Source organism: Bombus affinis, chromosome 12, assembly GCF_024516045.1.
Source record: "Bombus affinis isolate iyBomAffi1 chromosome 12, iyBomAffi1.2, whole genome shotgun sequence".
NCBI classification, from domain to species: domain Eukaryota; kingdom Metazoa; phylum Arthropoda; class Insecta; order Hymenoptera; family Apidae; genus Bombus; species Bombus affinis.
The window spans coordinates 9916743-9935284 of record NC_066355.1 but is presented as its reverse complement, the minus strand read 5'-3'; the positions used below and the strand labels follow the sequence as shown (position 1 = coordinate 9935284).

The 18542-nt window shown below is 35.1% G+C and overlaps 4 protein-coding genes and 1 long non-coding RNA gene across 10 annotated transcripts; 2 read left to right on the top strand and 3 right to left on the bottom strand.

Annotated features, from left to right (window-relative positions):
* Positions 1–1479: 1479 nt before the first annotated feature.
* Positions 1480–10346, bottom strand: LOC126922366 (serine proteinase stubble-like). 6 transcript variants are annotated; one of them, XM_050734897.1, is made up of 12 exons: positions 9862–10346; positions 9413–9748; positions 7956–9337; positions 7667–7747; positions 4536–4721; positions 3831–4169; positions 2942–3018; positions 2774–2874; positions 2584–2683; positions 2279–2491; positions 1974–2087; positions 1480–1842 (listed from the first exon to the last, which is right to left on the bottom strand). In XM_050734897.1, the coding sequence occupies exons 3-12, from the start codon at positions 8050–8052 to the stop codon at positions 1687–1689; spliced, it is 1464 nt and encodes a 487-aa protein (XP_050590854.1). In that variant the 5' UTR covers positions 8053–9337; positions 9413–9748; positions 9862–10346; the 3' UTR covers positions 1480–1686. The 6 variants fall into 6 exon arrangements, with proteins under 6 accessions (XP_050590854.1, XP_050590853.1, XP_050590855.1 ...); XM_050734896.1 differs by having other exon boundaries at positions 7956–9748; positions 9862–9914; positions 10231–10346; XM_050734898.1 differs by lacking the exon at positions 7956–9337.
* A 533-nt stretch (positions 10347–10879) lies between these two features.
* On the top strand, positions 10880–14145 carry LOC126922379 (caspase-6). Its single transcript, XM_050734930.1, has 6 exons — positions 10880–11289; positions 11375–11616; positions 11713–11995; positions 12068–12327; positions 12406–12673; positions 12744–14145. The coding sequence occupies exons 1-6, from the start codon at positions 11152–11154 to the stop codon at positions 12861–12863; spliced, it is 1311 nt and encodes a 436-aa protein (XP_050590887.1). The 5' UTR covers positions 10880–11151; the 3' UTR covers positions 12864–14145.
* Positions 13646–15989, bottom strand: LOC126922390 (proteasome activator complex subunit 3). Its single transcript, XM_050734946.1, has 5 exons — positions 15860–15989; positions 15222–15254; positions 14812–15132; positions 14586–14722; positions 13646–14506 (listed from the first exon to the last, which is right to left on the bottom strand). Exons 1-5 carry the CDS (start codon positions 15893–15895, stop codon positions 14284–14286), a joined length of 750 nt encoding a protein of 249 aa, XP_050590903.1. The 5' UTR covers positions 15896–15989; the 3' UTR covers positions 13646–14283.
* LOC126922403 (uncharacterized) lies at positions 15269–16738 on the top strand. The gene is made up of 3 exons (XR_007712725.1): positions 15269–15736; positions 15833–15969; positions 16065–16738. It is a non-coding gene; the product is annotated as an uncharacterized LOC126922403 (long non-coding RNA).
* On the bottom strand, positions 16593–18497 carry LOC126922380 (26S proteasome non-ATPase regulatory subunit 11). The gene is made up of 5 exons (XM_050734931.1): positions 18349–18497; positions 17917–18253; positions 17454–17848; positions 17043–17367; positions 16593–16965 (listed from the first exon to the last, which is right to left on the bottom strand). The coding sequence occupies exons 2-5, from the start codon at positions 18235–18237 to the stop codon at positions 16735–16737; spliced, it is 1272 nt and encodes a 423-aa protein (XP_050590888.1). The 5' UTR covers positions 18238–18253; positions 18349–18497; the 3' UTR covers positions 16593–16734.
* Positions 18498–18542: the final 45 nt, after the last annotated feature.

The following is an 18542-nucleotide window of genomic DNA, read 5'->3' as shown; positions in this document are numbered from 1 at the left end:
GATAAACGTACTACGATTATCTAACAAGTATTTAAACGGGTTTGAAGTTTACCGTCGAATACTGAGAGCTTTTACATTTTCCACGTAAAAATATCGGAAACATGCGAGACACATCTTCACAGGGACATACGAAAGTTGTTAAAAGTATAGAAATGGGTACTTAGGTATTCAATTACCAGCGTCGAGGTTAAGTAATTTGTGAAATAAGAAAAAGAGATATAGTTCGTTATCGACGTCGTTGTATCGGACCATTGACCAGATACGTATGTATATACATGTACGTATGTAAGGGAAAGACCACGATCGTATGCACGGGTCTGGAAACTCCAATGGAAGAGATAAGGCTGTTAAAGTCGGCAACTGTGCTTTACAAATTGACCACCGTAGGAAGCGGCGATCGAGAAATTAGGATTTCGTATTTAACGCCATCCTACGGTGAGAGCATCAAACGTGAAGAATATAAACTAAACCGTCGAGCTCGCTCGATGATTAAGCTACTTTTCGTAATTTTTTTAGCTCTAATTTTAAGTAATTATACATATAATATTTCGTCTATTACAGAAAAATGTTATTTAAATGAATGTTAATTAGGAACCATTATTAAATATACGTTATTGTTTCGAACAAAGAAGTTTAGCAAAATTATAACTTCCAAATCAAATATGGACACATATATTTAATGCTTTTATATTTGACAATTATATTGGAAAGTAAATTTGTCGTCAGCTTCTTTTAATTCATTAAAAATTTGTGTAACTATCGACGTTATCCATAATACGTCGAATACGTGAAAGAGACGGAGACAACCAAGTTCGAGTTATTTTCATACGATGGCGCTACACGGTAAATCTTAACTTCTCGATCGAAGCGCCTTATCGACTAGTCACTGAAAGGTACGAGCATGGAACTTACCATACGAAACTTCGTGTCACGTTCTGAAATATCGACCTCGGAAAGAATCGGAATGTTTCTTACGCGAAGACGAATATAGGAATTACATGTGTATCGTTTACAAGCAATAAGGACCTAACACGTAATATAAATTTGCGTCCCACGATCCGGGGGCTACGTCGCTCTCGTTACCATTTTCATGTTCATTTAGCATGTTCTACGATACCGACCATTCAACGATTTTATCACGTCATCTACAATTTATAACAAGGCGCGAATGTAATCAGTCCGAACGCGTTTATTCAAACAAAACTTTAGTTATTGCTCGATTAAATGAACTTCTCGTGATTGAATTCATTTATCTGAACATGAACTACTATTATACGAACAAGGAAAAGCCTGATGCATGCTTACCTTCAGTTTTCGAAGGATTTACTAGATCTAATAAACTGAATAAAACGTAACAATTTCCTTCAACGGCACAGAGATCGTATTCCAATTGTTCGTACAATAGTTAAGTAGTTTATAGCGATATAAATCATTGCTATTAATATCGATTCACAAATGTAACAATTAAACTGTTCGGCATTGAATATTACAATGAATTATATTACATTGAATATTATAATACCGTAACTATACAGCATATAAAATTATATTATAAACGATCGATCGTTATAAACTAGTATCTTCTTCTCGTATAGCTTTTGCATGTACTGTTATCTCATCGCATTTGTCGAGCTACATCTATCAATTTCATTTATGTATCTCCTACGTCCTTATAAATTACAAAACCTAACTCATGACCTTGTCGATCCAAGGTACGAATTTCTGGATATTCGTATATACACCTGGCAGATGTTCCCGGCCGCATCCTATACCCCATGATACGAGGCCGATTAATACGTGTCTTCCTTCGACGGACATGGTTAAAGGACCACCCGAGTCTCCCTGTAATCGTATTTGTATTTATATCATTCGATAAATTAGATAGAACGAAATGTAATAGACGCTATTGGTCTGTCAAATATTTCATATGCATCAACTTAATGCAAATTCTGTATAAGCCGAGTTTAGTTTACCTGACAGGAATCTCGTCCACCTTCCTTATATCCGGCGCATAAAAAGACGTCGTGAATGGTTTCGCGTCTTCCAGCCGCTCTAAACCAACGCTGACATCTTTCATTGGGGATTACCTGAAAGGCGTCGCTTCGTTTGTGATTTAACTCCGCTATTCGAATCTTAAGAAAAACTTTAACGTATGCGTATTTAAGATAGAAAATTACGCGTATAGGAAACTCGTTAGAAATGAAAATACACGATTGGCTTCGGATTATGATCTACAGAACGCGAGAGAATTGAAGTAAAATTGCGCTGGTGCACGTACTTCCACATCAACCTCTTGAAGAACCGACGGCGCCGAACTTTGCCCGTGTCTGGTTCTACCCCAACCGGCAACCGTCGCTGTGCGTCCAGAAATTTTGAGATTCTTGGCTGGTAAACAGACAGGTACGATATGTTGTTTGAACGCCACTGTTCTCGAAAGCTTCACCAACGCCACGTCGTTTCGGAAATCGGTTGGCGAGTATTGCGGATGAACCTACGGGACAATTTCCGATAATAAAATCTCTACGACCGTTTCGCGGAGCAACTCGCGTACAAAAATGAAACAACGTAGAGCTCATCGCCTACCTCTTTCCTTTCGACGTTGAATTCTTCGTGTAGCAATCGTTCGGACGCGTCTCTGACGTCCCATTCGCCAAGACGAACTTTCAGGTTACTATTCGGTGTTCTGTACGAAAAAGAAACATTAACAATTAGCATTCAAGTTGGTAATGACGAATTGTAAAATGTTCATGCTACTGTCTTTTTGCATACTAACGTTGCGACACAGTGAGCCGCGGTAACGACCCATCTGTTGTTCAATAAGGCACCGCCGCACGACAACTTCTTTGTTAAGAATCCAGATTTGATAATGGCAGCCTAAATTTCAAGGGAAATACGTAAAACGATCGACTCTCTCGACTCTCAAATTTTACGATAAATTTACCTGCCATGGATGACTACCGAAACTGGAACTGTGCCCACCTACGATTCTATTGCTTCTCGTGTAAAGTTCACCGCAACCTGCGAAGCAATGCAAAACAAAATCTGTATCATATACAAGGCGAAAGCTTTGCTTTGGTTTGAAGCAATCGAATACATATTTGATGTCACGATCGCGTTAACACATTTTTGTTCAAATTGAACTTTTCCAAGATCTCATGCTTCTTGTCCGTAAATTTCTTTCTGCGAATAGCACGCGGTTACGTTTCTCTATATTTCTCCCATTTTTCTTTCGTTTTTCATCTGCTTACTATCCTTCACCTAGTTTATCGTTGATATCTATTTATCGTTGTCGTGTATGATAGCGATAAAGCCACATGTATAAAAACGTGCAAAGCGAGAAGTGACAGAGAAAGACATTAAGCGAGGAAAAGTGCTTTCTTCTGTTCTGGTATTCGTTTATTCGCGGCGATGACTATCGTCGGAAAAATACGATAAATATTCTTTGATCCACTAATGTTCCATTATAATTATTCTTTGACCCACTAATATTCCATTATAAACATTCTTCGATCAATTAAGTCGTCGACTTACAAATTTCGAAGAATAACGCGAACTTTCTGAAAGATAATTTGCGAGGCAACAAAACACGATTTGTTAATTTCTGTCGAGGAAAGCAAAATCACTCGATAAATTGCTATAATATTAATAGTTCACGCATGATGACGCCTATATTCTCCATAACATCGCTAACAACTTTGTAAATAATTCCAATTTAAAAAAAAAAATAAGTAATATAAAATATTTGACCGACTTCTTTACGTGACGATCAGAAGTAGGAGAGTACGATATTGGTGCAAAACTTTTGATTGGTGCGACTTCATGCGGATTACCACGATATTTGGAATAATCCACGGAGTTTGAGACGTCCTCGCTTGGTGTGTGAATTCCCGAAACATCGGGATAAGCGACGTCATATTCATCCTGAGGATAATCAAGCTGCAGCGGATGATAAACCGATGGACGATTTGTATGCACAGGCCGATCGTAATTCCATGTCTGTGAAGACTCATAAATGGTTGTTGGTTTGTTTGCGATGTCTGCGTACAGGTAGCTCGTCCCGTGCTCGTTCTGACCGCTATACGTCGGTTTGCTCGGCCTTGCCGCGTTGTCGTAGATTTGCACGTCATCGTCCACATAGGGATGTTGATTTCCCAAGTTTAACGAAAGTGCTATGTTTAAACAACCTTCATTTTACCTTTTCTACCATATTAATCGCAATTTCCATTTAACTGTACTTATCACCGGTTCCATTCGACATATCGCTGAGCAAACCGTGTTTTCATACGTATCAGAAACAGAATCAGAGTTAACGGTCCCCACCATTATCAGTATCGTTATGTTGCATTGTTTCCTTTTTCCTCGACATTAAACGACATAAAGAATTAACTTTTTCGCAAAGATCTTTTACAATTTGCATCGTACGTAATACGATCGAGGCTTAACGAGTAAGTAACTTTTAACAACGAGATATTTCGAACTGGATATCAAGGAGAAAAGGACTCGATAAAAATTCCAGAGATTTTATGACAACTCACTAGCATTTTGCAGTAGCCCGATCGTCGGTCGTGGTACTTTGTCGGGGATGTCATCGTCGTCGACGCAACAGCTCCATATCAATCCTCCGGAACAGAGATCGACCGGACGACCACCTCCGAGAACGCAACTAATACTAAGGCCACAATCGAATGTCGTTCCTTTGTACGTACACGTTTGCGGTATCACTAAAACAGAACAGTTATCGACAATCATTCACCATTTCCTCGCACTTGAAGGTAATAAAACCGCACCGCGTAAAGTAAACCGCGTATAAGGGAAAAATATCCCGAATTTCATCCCCTTAACGTTACAGTGACTCGCAAAAGCGTTCGAACACCTTTTACGGATATATCATGCGTATATTATACGAAATATTTAGAAATTTCACGAGGATTGTGATCAGACACGATTATCGTGATTATATTGGGCAAATTTGAAACTGATCCGAAAAAAATGTTCAAGCGATAGAACGGTTTACAAGGTAATCGTTTAATGGTTTTATGCTAATCACTCGCATTCGATCTTTTAGAGATTATTATATTTCTTTATGGGTAGTGTCTTGTCATGTCTTGTATCTGGCATTGTTGTTCGAGTGGCATACGGCATCGCGTTGCTTTTCTTTCGGTCTGTTTCTTCGGATAAACACATGGCTGCTTTCGTTTCGAATAACGATTTCATAAGTGAAATCGTGAATTCAACTCATAGTGACGAGATCGAGCAGGAAAGTCGGACGACTAGCGGCTCGATTATTATATTTCGAGTTATCGTACCAGTAGTGTATCAAATGAACGTCTTTGAGCGTTTATTCGATCATTACCGATCGGTAAATTGTCCATAGTCCGTCGTTATACATATTTTGTCTGTTGTACACCGCATTTCTCGTCTCTTTTTCGTTTCGATTTACTCTACAAAGAAGGATATTCGATCTTTATAATATATCTTTTCTCAAACTGGAGACTTTATATTTTAACAAGTCAGTCACGATTATATTCCTCTATCTCGATTTTTATTGTACGAAACGTACTTCTACCCAACATGTCCATTAAGCCATTCTGCAGATCGTTATTATGACCTCGATGATCTCCCGTGTAATTTCGTTTTTTCCTCAGAGCCTCGACAAGGAGGGAGCCTTGCTGTTGACTGGTTAATTTGCGTCTTCTTCCTTGCCTGCGACTTGTCGACGTTAGCTGTTCCAATTCCTCGCCGTTCATCTTTTTCTTCAATCGATCAAGAAAACCTGTAAAATCATTTTCTTCACTGGTATCGTTCGAATATCCGTTATCGATGATACGTTCATTCGTTAGCTGTCGTTGTTGAACGTTAACGTTATCCAATGTCGAAATATAACTTTCACTATCGCTGTCACTATCATCGACTGTACGTATATCGTGTCTCCCTGCTATTTGTCTTCTCCAATCGCCATTTCCGACCGTGTCAGCCTCCGACGAGTCTTTTCTATTGGAATAATCCAACCTACCTTCCGATAGACCTTTATTTCTAACGAACACTCTGCGAACGATAGCGTTTCGAGGCTTGTCAAAATGATCGTAATCTGCATCGTTCCACGAGTTTTCTCTTCTCGGATCGAAACATGTTTTCACGCCAATTTCACGTACAGGATTATCAAATTTCTGACCCCCAACTACCGTCAAACTATCGTCCAGTTTATTCGTTTCCCTCGGGCTTCTTTTATCCGACAGTTGCTTCTTAATCCATAAATTCAGAGGATCTTGTTCTACGAACTGTCCGTTGGATAGCAACGTAAATTTCTCTGTTCTTTCATTTTTCTTGGATTTCTGCAATTTCGAAAACCAATTGTGTAAATGCGACAAAGACGGTGTAGTGGAAGAGGCCAAAGGACGATCGTAAGTCACCGCATCGTAGTTACCGTACTTGAGCGCAGTAGCGGTTACTATTAGGAACACGTGTACAGTCGCAGTGACACTCATGGTCTGATATCTTTCTAATTTATTTCGTAAATAAATTAGAACACGTATTAACGAGTCGTCACAATTCGTACCATAGTTACGCGTAATTTGCTTGTTACCGATAAAACTCTCGATTTCATCGAGAATCGAATTCCTTTGTTACCGTTGAAGAGCGCGCAGGTTGCCAATGATCCATGGAAGATATCCGACACCGTCGTGCCTTCGACATTTTACCTTCGTTCCATCGATTTAATCGAACTTTATATATGTCACCTGATAAATTTCAGTAATTTTCTGTGCACGGTAACCACCTTTCGGATCTGTCCTTTTTTTTTTTTAAATGACTCGATAAAAGACAAGCGTCGATTAACCAACAACGTTCACCTATTGTACGTGTAATTTTGATCACCGTTTACGCTCATGCCATGAATATCGTTTCCGTTGCGACACTTAAAAAAATTAATTCTTGCTTAGCCTATTACGAATTGATGCGTTCCACCGACTAACGAGACTCTACCGGCATCTAAAGAAGCGTTCCCGGCTTTCACCAACGTCAGCTTTCTCATTGCTACGATAGCGTGTCTTCCCTGACATTGGTTCCCCACTCGTCCTCTTCTTCACTCTCTTTTGCTTTCTTCCCCCTACCTTGTTGTCCTCGCGTCCTTTCTTTCCGTTGTTCTTTGCCTTTCTTCTTTTCTTTTCCCACGTATAATGTACATATTTGCATGTTATATATGCACAGTAGCAACAGTAGCGACAGTAGCTCATCAAACAATTCGATCACTTCTAAAAACGTTTTACGTTTAATAAACCTTAAGACTAATTACTAAGACTATTTGATAAACCTTAACCCTTATAAGCTGTCATGGGTGAAAGTTCATTGCGAAACATCGGTAAAATTAAAGAAGCTGATTCACAAATGATTTATTATTACGCAATATAGACGAGGAGCAGAAGAATTATTGTTTCCAATAAATAATTAACTATATAGCATTGTAACGATATTATCACAGGCCGATAATATCGAAAGAAAATTCGCATCGAGTGAAATTTCATTCGTGATATCTTCTAAGAGTTAATGTTGGTTATTAGACTGCCTAACTGTAGTTCCGAGATGAAACATTCGAGTCTTTTTATTACATCTATTAACGATTCGAATCGTTTAATTTTTGGGTCGCGGTGTAGATTCGCATAAAACTTACGTCCGAGTTCGTCGAAAAATCGTGTCTGTCCTTCTGTATCGATTACATTTTCCATCGCAGTTTCCTTCTTTGTATCTAGATCTAGAATCGAAATGCGTAATTTATATTATATATTATATATTATATTATATTAGCACAAACGTTATGTTTACAAGAAGAAACATGACCGACGTTCTGTAAAAATGTTTTCATCCATGTGAATTTATATCTTCGTGAAAATTAAGAGCAACGATACGAATAGACTGTATGTAAATATGCTATTCGCTTGCTTTTATTAACTCAGACTCACCGAAATTCTCTAAATACCGGTCATTTTTCCTGATATCGGCTTGACAATAGAATCCAACAAGGAGCCGAGTGAAAAGTAAACTTGCAAGCCAATTCATTTCTCTTTTCTACCGGCGATCTAAAACAAGATCGATCGACAAAGATTTGACTCGTTGCCGACTCGTTGTAGCTCCTCTAGTCGTTCACCAATGCGAAGGAACACCCTAAATCTTTACGCTTCACGAATCGAAAATTCGCAGTTTCCGTGCAGTGTCTTTTCCTTCGAAACAGTTTTATTCCCCGATCTTTTTCAAACGTTAACTCGCCGATATTACCGATCGATACTTGCATAGCTCCTGTGATTTATTTGAACAGAATCGCAATAAAAAAGTTCAATCGATAATCTAGCATCCTTGCTAGAACCTCTCTCTCTCTCTCTCTCTCTCTCTATCTATCTATCTATCTATTTATATTTAAATATAATCCGCTCGAATCAAGTTCAGAAAGATACTAAATTCTGAAGAATACCGTTGATCGATCACATTTCTATTTTTATTGTTTATCGACGGTAATTGCAACTCGAACAAACTTACGACTTGTCTAAATATATAGTCGTAATCTTACGATGAAATATAATCCTACCCCTAAATGGGGTTCTCTATCTTTCTTCACAAAGTATACATTAATGAGAAAATTTGTATCGATGGGAACGCCTGAAAAGTTCTGCAAATGTTTCATTTCATTTCTGAACTTTGTGTGTCTTTTTCCTGGATACCGTTCGTGTACCGTAAGAATACGCGAAGCGTGGCGAAGGCATTCACACGTAGTGTGGTCCGGTAGAAAAGTGGGTCGTGAAACCAGGTCACCGAAACAAGTGGAACGACGTCTCTTCGTGTAGTTGTTGCTTCGTAACACGTTCTCAGTACCCTACGACGTCCCGTGAACGTGCGGTACACGCGTGAAACCGTAGCATTACACCGTTTGGTTATTAGTGAAAGTTAGGCTCAGTAACTTTCGACTTTGACAATGCCGATTTGAATCGCAGGTATGAATCGGCTCGTCGAAATACTCTTGGTAGGACAATTCCCATCTTTGCACGCCTGCCACGCGTTCTCTTCCCTTCCTCTTGCCACGTGACGTTCAAAAGGGGCTGCTTAACGATAAACATGAGCATTCGTCGGACCGTTTCTTTTCACACCGCGTGCTGAAACCGGCGAACATTGTCTGGATCACGAGTTCCTCCAAATATTCCACGCGGACCATTGCGTTTATGATATCCAACAATACATTTGCCTTCGATTATTAATTATTTAATCGTAGATTATTACTCGATCGATCGGTGCTTTATGCTAGCGCACACATACCCACGCACGCACACTGGCATACGCACACGCCAACCTACGACTGACGATGGCCGAAATGAATGAAAAATACCGATCCTTAGAACGATAAGAGGAACAAGTGTTTGATTTCAATTACATTTCCATCACGATCGGAATCACTTTGACGTCTTTCCTTCGCCGATTACCCGATGGCACTGCGAAGAAAGGAGGAGATCCTCGGCATAAGGTTGACTACTGATGAGGAACGGAAATACAGCATCCAGAGACCACTCTCTCTCTCTCCTGATAGTTCCTTTCATACGGCTCTTCTCACTACCCCTCCACCTTTCTTTCTTCCCTTTCCAAATCGTTATCTTCCTCATTCGGATGCACCGGACGATTCCTTCGCTTACTTTCAACTCGTATCCTGTATTTATACAGACTATCGAATTAGGTCCACATGCAGAAATTCCACTCTTCGAACTGTGACATCCTATATACATAGAAGTATATCAAAATGGCAATTGTTTAATTTATTTAACTTTTTGTTATTGTACATCATATTGAAAGTGTCCGAAGCTTAGTCAAAGACATCTGTGTACTCACCACCGTCGATCATTATGGTAAACCTGTACTAAACTCGTAAAAATCCAAATTTCCTAAAATCATATTCAATTAGTTTTTATGTACAACATTTTTAGTACCAAAGGTGAAATTACCTTCTAATGTCAAACCATTTTTTTTATTAGTTACTAGAAACTAGCTTTGCCAGAAATCATATAAAAAATTATAGTGAAAGTAGAAGAGTGAGAGTACCGTCAAGAACGATTTCGAATGTAGGAGAAAGTGCCAAAAATAATGGTTTTTAAAAACTGCTCCGATTTCGGCCCCTCTCCTTCTCGTAAGCAGCTAAATTAACGGCATTCTCACTTTTTTAAATCCTTTCCGATTGCTCGTTCTTCCTTGTCGTCCTACCTTTGACTATCGGCCGCACATAGTTTTCTAATTGTAAATTGGTCTCTTAGAAGAAGGCCATTAGACTTCTAAGCACTCTTTCCTTGGGGGTACCAGTTAATTTTCTGACATTATTTCTTACACTCTCTACATTTTCTTGAGTCTTCTTTTCTAGGCTAATCCTTTCTTTATACTTAGAATAGCATCATTTCCATAATGCGTGATCATAATCAAATTCTTTTAACAATACTCTTTTATTTGTGATATTATGTTTTCCAATGGAATCTACAATCGATTGTATTTTTAATTAAATAATCTTATTCTGTACTGTATCGGTAAAGTCGCATGTGACACAAAAATTAACGCGATCAATATCAACGATCATCTATCCTCAAATTCCTCCGACAATCAAAAGTGGGATACGAAAAAATATTACATGTTACTTACTTGTCTGTTGTATTTGATTTCTTCTAGCAGTTGCCATATCGATATTGAAATTATTCATATTCGATTAATCGATTAATTGAAGTAAATTGCTCGATCTATCAATCTCTAAATTCGAGATATGTTGATCGAATATTATTCTTCGTTTATCGATATCTACCGACACTCATTTCGATTTTTCTCTCTAAATTCCTTTTTTGAATAAAACTTGTTTATAGAACAACAAACCGTGAAAAATTAATCTGTCAAAATAAAATTATAAGTTAAATAATTAAACATAAGTGACAATATCATTCGTGACAAGATTTTACCAATACAAACGATACCTATCGAAATTTTCGAGTCAGGCTGAGTCACTTTGTGAACTTTATCGTATTAAGATATCACATTAGGATGGTGAATTGAGGAAGAACATCGTTTCGATACGAACGATAAGCTTGTAACAATTAATTGAGCAATTTTACTAAAGGATATGGATGTCCTCTATTATTACTTAACATGGATCGAAAGCATCGAGAAATATTAGACTCGTGTTACGAGGATATTGTACCTAGAATAAATATAATCAAATTATGGCCAAAACTGTTTGAAAATAAGGTTTTTAATAGAGATGACGTGAATATTTCACGCTGGATAGTAAGAAACTTTTTAAAATTTCCTGAACATTTTACGACTGCAAGTTATATAGAGTGACTTGTGAATTTTGTAATATTTTATATAGAAAGACATCACAAATAAAACAACAGTGCATGAAATATATTTGACGATAAAAACACGAGGACCACTTGCGTTTGTTCGTTTTCTTGCAAGCCTAAGACAAAGTAGCCATGAAGATTTAGCAGATATCTTGGAAGGAACAAGAACTCCATTACCTATTACTAACACACAAAGTTATGGTAATCATAATGAATGCACGGAAGAAAGCAATGTAGAGGAAACTACTTTTATTCCAATCACGGAAGGGTAAAGTTTAAAATCCCACTAATTAGCTTTAATTTATTTTATATGTATATCTTATTCTGCATTTACTGTATCAATTGTATTTCCATTTTTAAAAAGACCACAAGGCGACTTTTTTCGTAATATACAAGTATTAGAGGAACCACTACAAATTTTAGTAGAGAAAGCTACAAAATTCTTAGATGGACCTGAATATGAAAATGTTCAAACATATCCAATGCGTAGCAAACCTCGTGGACTGGTTTTAATAATAACAAATATTGATTACAAACATCCAGATAAAGAAGATAGAAATTCGGCTATATATGATGAATCAAACTTGAAACAACTTTTTAGACAAATGGGTTTTGAAGTTTCTTCCTATTGCAATCTAACAGCACAGGTAAATATGGATACATTTACATATTAAAAAACAAATGAAAACTTTATATCACATAGGCTACTTCTTTCCAAGAAAATATTAGAGACAATTAAAGAATTTTCTCAACGTAAAGAGTTACGCAAGGTTGATTCTTGCTTTGTTATAATAAGTAGTCATGGTAATATTAATACACAGTATGAAGTCACAGAAATAGAAGGTGTAGAAGAGCATATGCCAGACAAAGTGCAAAATCAAAAAACTGTTTTATGTACTGATATTTTGAGTTATTTCACTGCAGAAGCTTGTCCCAACCTTGCAGGGAAACCAAAGATTTTCATTTTTCAATTATGTAGGTAAGTGCTAAACCCACTATAAAAATATCATAGATACATATACTGATAATATTTTATTATTATACAATGATCTTTTAGAGGAAAGAAAAAACAAAAATCAGTAAAAGAACCTAGATATACAACAGATACATCTAACTTTCAACATTCCTCTGATGAAACTACTAATATTGAAAGAAATGGTAGGGAGACACTGAGATGTTATGAAGATATGTTACTTTCGTATGCTACCCTTCCAGGATATGTTGCCTTCCGAGACAAAATAACTGGTAGTTGGTTCATACAAATTTTGTGTGAAGTATTTATGAAATATGCTCATAAAACTCATCTTCAGGATTTATTAAACATGGTGAATAAATCTTATGAAAGTATATTAATACCATTTTATACATTAGTTACAATTAGTTAATGCTTCACAGGTTGATGAGAGATTAAAAATACAAAGAACTAATGGAGGAGACTGTCAGACATTAACGATAACACTGATTGGATTCAATAAACATTGTTATCTTAATCCTGGTCTTTTTGAACAGATATGATCTTAGAAACTTGCCATTGAACAGAATGCATAATCTATATGTATATATATGTTAATCTATACATATATATATATATATATATATATATATATATATATATATATATATAAATTAACATTTTTTGAACAAATTTTATATATCGAGTGTATTTATTTATATATGAATATTATATATTTGAATGCAAATTAATATTAAACTGGGCAAATGTTATATATTGGATGTATTTGAATCATATTACATTTTTATTATATTTTACAAAATATACCAAGAAATGTGTAAACTTTCACGTTCTTCTCTTTCTTTTTTGCGTATAGTCTATCTACATCACACAAAATTTTTTAGAAATGGTCAAGTACTATAGTCGATATAGTAATAATATACGTGACAAAGAAAAGAATAATGATATGAACAAATGAAGCGTTTGCAAAAGGAAGAACAATACATTTCATATTAAAAGGAGCAATGATAACGATGACGAAAACAGACTGACATCCAACTGTTTCTGCACAATAATAAGATTTCAACATTTACATCAACCGCATATACTGAAATTTACTCTTAATGCAGTATAGCATGAATAACGATCTGTAGTTTTAAAGAAATAATTATACGCTTATGCCATTTGATACTGTGATAAAGAAAAGAAGAAAATAATTTCAAGCAATATAATTTATGATTAAAACTCTTAACATTACAATATTTGTGTCATGTTTTCGTATCGTATAATATCCCGGTTGAGAAAGAAAGAGGTGTTTTGAAGTTAATACGATATACCAAAAACATATGTCATATCTCGATTTATGTTCTAACGATATTACAGCTGTAAATTACAAATTACATGCTTAACTATGTTCTAAATTCAAATAGGTGAAAAGATAAACGTTCCAATACTCTCGGATCTGTATTCGATAAGTACATCACACCGTGCAATTAAATAGCAGAATTTGAAAAATTAAAAAGATGATAATAAGAAAAATCTACGTTATGAGAGCAAAGAAAATAGAAAAATTAAACTTCTGACAGATTTTGTAATAATTATGTATTTTATAATAAATGAAATGTTAAATAATTAATAAGTAGATTAATTTTGTAGTAATTTTTGTAAAATTCAAAATGAATTTTGTAATCAACAGTAGTTGAACTTATTTCCGTGAATGATGCTAAATATATCTTCTTATATATTTATTTATTTATCGTTTTGGATATGGCTCAAGTGAATGTCAATGAGTCAACGTCAAGGCGATTTAATTTAAAAAAAAAAAAAAAAAAAAAAAAAAGAAAAGGGAAATTCAAATTTTCTATCGAAAAGTCGAGAATGACACTCTCTCCATCACGTAGCTTTTTTCCTTTTCCGTTTCGTTTCTTTTTCCCCATACAATCCTGTACACCATCCGATAGAAATAGCATACGAGAATAATGTTTAATACAAAGATTGCGCGTTGGAAGAACGTGGCTTTTTGATCTTCTCCAAATTCTTGATTACCAAATCGTGCAGGGAACAATAACGATTACGGACTTCGCACATAACTAGCCATAGGCTTACATATTCTTTTTCATCTAATTCTTGAACTGCTCTTCTATAATCGCTAATGTGTGGATACTTTGCAACTTTACTAACAATCTTTCCTCTAGAGATAAAATACCTAAAAAAAATATCATTGTATGAATATAATGTATCCCCTATGAGAAGAAATCTTTTAATATCATTACTATTCACATTACCTAGATATCTGATCGAAAAATGCAGCAGCCTCACTTTCCACTGATTGTATTTCTGCAAGTGTATCTTCTTGGATGGACACACCAAAGTTATTACCATCTTCGATTTTTGGAATCAAAAATGAAATCCACATTTTCAACTGGAAATTCAAAAATTAAAATAAGTGATAAGGATATTAAAGTTTATATAATGTATATATACTACTCATATACTTTATAGAATATATACCAAATTAGAATCTTCTAATAGTTGTCGAATATAAGGCTTAACTATATGAATAAGATCACATAGGGGCTTGTTACAAGGTACAGGTCCATTTGGTAACACCATCACTTTGGTTCCACTGGTATCATCTATGCTATTGTCTATCTTTCGTTTCTTTGTAGTAGACTCATTTTCGGAATGATTAAGAATAATAGGATCTGGAATGGGCACATTTAAGTCTTGATGAACATTTGATAATTTCCTGTTGCGGAAACCAGGGGTTTCTAATAATTCATTCAACTTAACAATCTTCTCTGGAAATCCTTTCAGCAATAGTTGTTCAGCCTAAATAAAGTTTATGTATGTGATATTATGATGTACTTTGCAACAAACTGAGTATACAAATTATAGGATAATAATATTCAATTAATTACCTTTGTTTTTAAAGAATCTTTGTATTCCTGAACCTGCAAAATAAATTTAAGAGATAAATGCATTAAACAGGATGGTTATATTCAATTGAAAATTGATATTTTGCTTTGATTACATTTACAAACATATACATGTCTTAAATATGAGCAAAATGAGATCACATGTAATAGCAGTTATAAGTAATACATTTATTTCATAGTACTAAGTTGTCGAATAAATGTTTATAAATTATCCGTAAAATTACAATCAAAACAAACATTAAATATTACTGATCAAAACGATGAACTAATGGAAAAAAGATTGTATAAGAAAACGGGGAAAAGAATTATACTGTCCATATAACAATACAGGTATAGTTTTGTATAAGTATTGAGATAAGATGACTGACCAAGGCCAATTACTAGAATTGTAAATAGATTAAAGAATTGATGTGTATAAGCGATAGGAGAATTATGTTAAGATTCTTGAAAATATTGATGATGAAACAGCAAATATTATTTGGAACATAGCGATGCCGGTGAGTTAAACGCTACCATTAACCTAAACATTCTTACTTGCAATATATTAAACGTGTAATACAGACTACTTAATTTCATATCTTTCTGTTTTGCAGCTTCAATTATAATATAAAATATTTTACCTTCTGTGCTGTAGTATCCGCCATTATACACTCCATGAAAAAAAAAAGTTTATAAAATATAACCACACTATCCCTTTGTTGTAACGTACAACTTCAAACAGGAAGTTGCGGTGAGTATTCTTACTACGCCATCAAATCAGAATCTGTAACATTAATGCAGCTATATTAGTCTTCTCAGAATTTAAATTTCTATTTATTCGTACAGAGTTATTTTTTCTTCGTCAAAATCGAGACACCATAGAGCTGATTGAGAGAATTATAATCATAGCATGTGCTAAGGTGCACGATGATACACAAAATGTCAATCTTTATTCTTTTACTTTTTACATGTTTTATTTCGTATTCTGTAGAAGTTGTTTCTACTATAATCTATACCAATTTGAATTCGCTTCTTTGATAGAAATGAAAATTTAGGAAAACATTATGTGATAAATTATAATTGTATTCGTTATAATTGATATGAGTAGAATACTAATAATACAAAATATTTTGATTTCAATTAACTGTCAGAAATTAAGTCAATATAATAATCTATGAAAATGTCAAATAAATAGGTATCAGAAGTAGGAGAGAGATAAAAGGATAATATTTCATTAAATTGAATGTCATGGATATATTTAAAAAAAACTGTAATTTTTAAAAAATAAACAGCATACAGTTTTGCGAATATTGAACATATTTTTTAATCAGATTAGAACAATATTTTGAATCAGATAAGTAAAACGGTAAAATGTATCGTTTCATTGTATTACCATTGTATTTCGTATTTTGTACATCAATATCCATCTTTTGAAATCAGCAAATTAAATCTGCTATACATGATTGTATAACACATGTTTGTATAAACACTGTGTAGAAATATATATTAAATACGGCTAAGTGAGTTTCTTTGCTTTTTGGTAAAGTGTATCAACAACTTTCCCCATACTGTGTATAGTATCTAATGCAATCTCGTAAGTCTTATCGCGCGGAGTATCTTCGAAAACGATTAAAACACCTTCACCCTGATCAAGGACACCCCTTAGTTTTTTATCCAATATCATTTGTGAAAGCTTCTTCTCCACTTGAGCAAGTGGTAGTGATATAGAGGTTGCGATATGACTGACCTAAATAAAAGAACGAAATTACAAACGATGAATATTTATATTTAAATAATCAACCGATTTAAAGTAAATAATCGTACCTGTACGCGAGAATAAGGTTCAACTAAACGACATAAGTTTTGTTCAAGCATCGCATCGTAGAGAGAGCCGAGATGAGCACGCACAATTACGTCATCCTCAAGTTCTTGGCGATATTTTTTCACAGCTGTCTGAAAATCTGCTAATGAACGTCGGTGGCTCGCTTCGGCAACTGCCCTCATTGCATCTAAATCCCTTCCTGCATATTTAACAGCTAATTTTCCTGACATAATTGATTGAACATCTTCAGGTGTACGTAACATAATTTTTGAAAGTAACATATATTTTAAAGCTGTTAAGGCCTTTGGGCTTTCTACGCTATCATATCTACAGAACAGTAGTAAAGCAATTAAAATATACAAACATAACAATTATTCTGAAGTACAATATATTTATTTAAGGAAACAACCTACCCCTCAAATGCTTCATAAAAATATGAATAAGCAGTTTTAAAATCTCTTTCATCTGCAGCATGTAATATTCCTGACTGTAAATCTAAAGCAGCTTGCATTTTAGGTGGACAATAAATTGCATTAGCAGTGGTTCTAGCACTGGTAAGAGCCGCCCTTGCTTTTGCTAAATTACTCAGTGCATGATAGGTTTTGCTTTCCAATAATTGTACCTCCACCAAAAGTTGTTTATCATCCAATTTCTTAAGTTCTTTAAGTAAAGCCGATCCCAACTGTAATGCTTCACTGTACATACCAGTATCGAAATATAATGCTATTAAACGTGCTTCTAATGACTGCCTTAAAAATGTCCTACGTTCTTCTTTTGCCCATTCTATACATTCTTTGCATAGCTGAACCTGTTGAAAAAATAAGCATTGTACTAAACTGTCTATGAAAATACAATAAAAATTATTTGTGAAGATACCTCAATGCCGATACCAGCTTCCAGATCCAAGAAAAAGTCTACTAAAGACCGTACGAGTTTAGCAGCTTTTGCTTTGCTAATCAAACTAAGAAACGGTCTGGTAGCTTTAATCAACTCTGCCAACTCTTTTGCCTTGCCTTCTTTTTTGTAAAGTTCACCAAGGTGTAAAATACCTTGCTCCTTCACTCGAATATTATCTTCGTCATCCTCCGTCACACCGATACTTGGGTCGGAGACGATTTCACTTAAAAGTGAAATACCCTCGCTACGATTAGTCATTGAAACTGCTTGTGCACGTTCGAACAGCATTGCACCGGCCATCTCAAAATTTTCACCGCTTTATAAGGATGAAAACGGGATCAGATAACCTTTATCCTAAATGATGAATATTATTCTTCAAATAATTGATTAAATTCGTGAAATAATTCCTACGTTTTACAAGAAATCAAAGTTAATTTTCTTCAATACGTCGAATACCGCATGCGCTTCTACGCACAACTACACAAATTTTATAAACGTCTTCTGTTTGTCACTTTATTCGCAATCCGTTTCAACCTCAGAACTACAAAACACATGTCACGCTACTACGTAAATCAAATCAATTGCAGTAAGCCTGGAAACGTTCA

Coding starts and splice junctions, on each gene's coding strand:
- LOC126922366 (XM_050734893.1), bottom strand. CDS start 6,485: ATGAGTGTCACTGCGACTGTACACGTGTTCCTAATAGTAACCGCTACT. Junction 2,875..2,941: donor TCGGTAGTCATCCATGGCAG/GTAAATTTATCG, acceptor CTTGAAATTTAG/GCTGCCATTATCAAATCTGG. Junction 2,492..2,583: donor TCAACGTCGAAAGGAAAGAG/GTAGGCGATGAG, acceptor ATTGTCCCGTAG/GTTCATCCGCAATACTCGCC.
- LOC126922379 (XM_050734930.1), top strand. CDS start 11,152: ATGGATCGAAAGCATCGAGAAATATTAGACTCGTGTTACGAGGATATT. Junction 11,290..11,374: donor TGAATATTTCACGCTGGATA/GTAAGAAACTTT, acceptor TATTTTATATAG/AAAGACATCACAAATAAAAC. Junction 12,328..12,405: donor TTCATTTTTCAATTATGTAG/GTAAGTGCTAAA, acceptor ATGATCTTTTAG/AGGAAAGAAAAAACAAAAAT.
- LOC126922390 (XM_050734946.1), bottom strand. CDS start 15,895: ATGGAGTGTATAATGGCGGATACTACAGCACAGAAG. Junction 15,133..15,221: donor AAGATTCTTTAAAAACAAAG/GTAATTAATTGA, acceptor AACTTTATTTAG/GCTGAACAACTATTGCTGAA. Junction 14,723..14,811: donor TATTAGAAGATTCTAATTTG/GTATATATTCTA, acceptor TTGAATTTCCAG/TTGAAAATGTGGATTTCATT.
- LOC126922380 (XM_050734931.1), bottom strand. CDS start 18,237: ATGGCCGGTGCAATGCTGTTCGAACGTGCACAAGCAGTTTCAATGACT. Junction 17,368..17,453: donor TTTTATGAAGCATTTGAGGG/GTAGGTTGTTTC, acceptor ACTGTTCTGTAG/ATATGATAGCGTAGAAAGCC. Junction 16,966..17,042: donor AACCTTATTCTCGCGTACAG/GTACGATTATTT, acceptor TCTTTTATTTAG/GTCAGTCATATCGCAACCTC.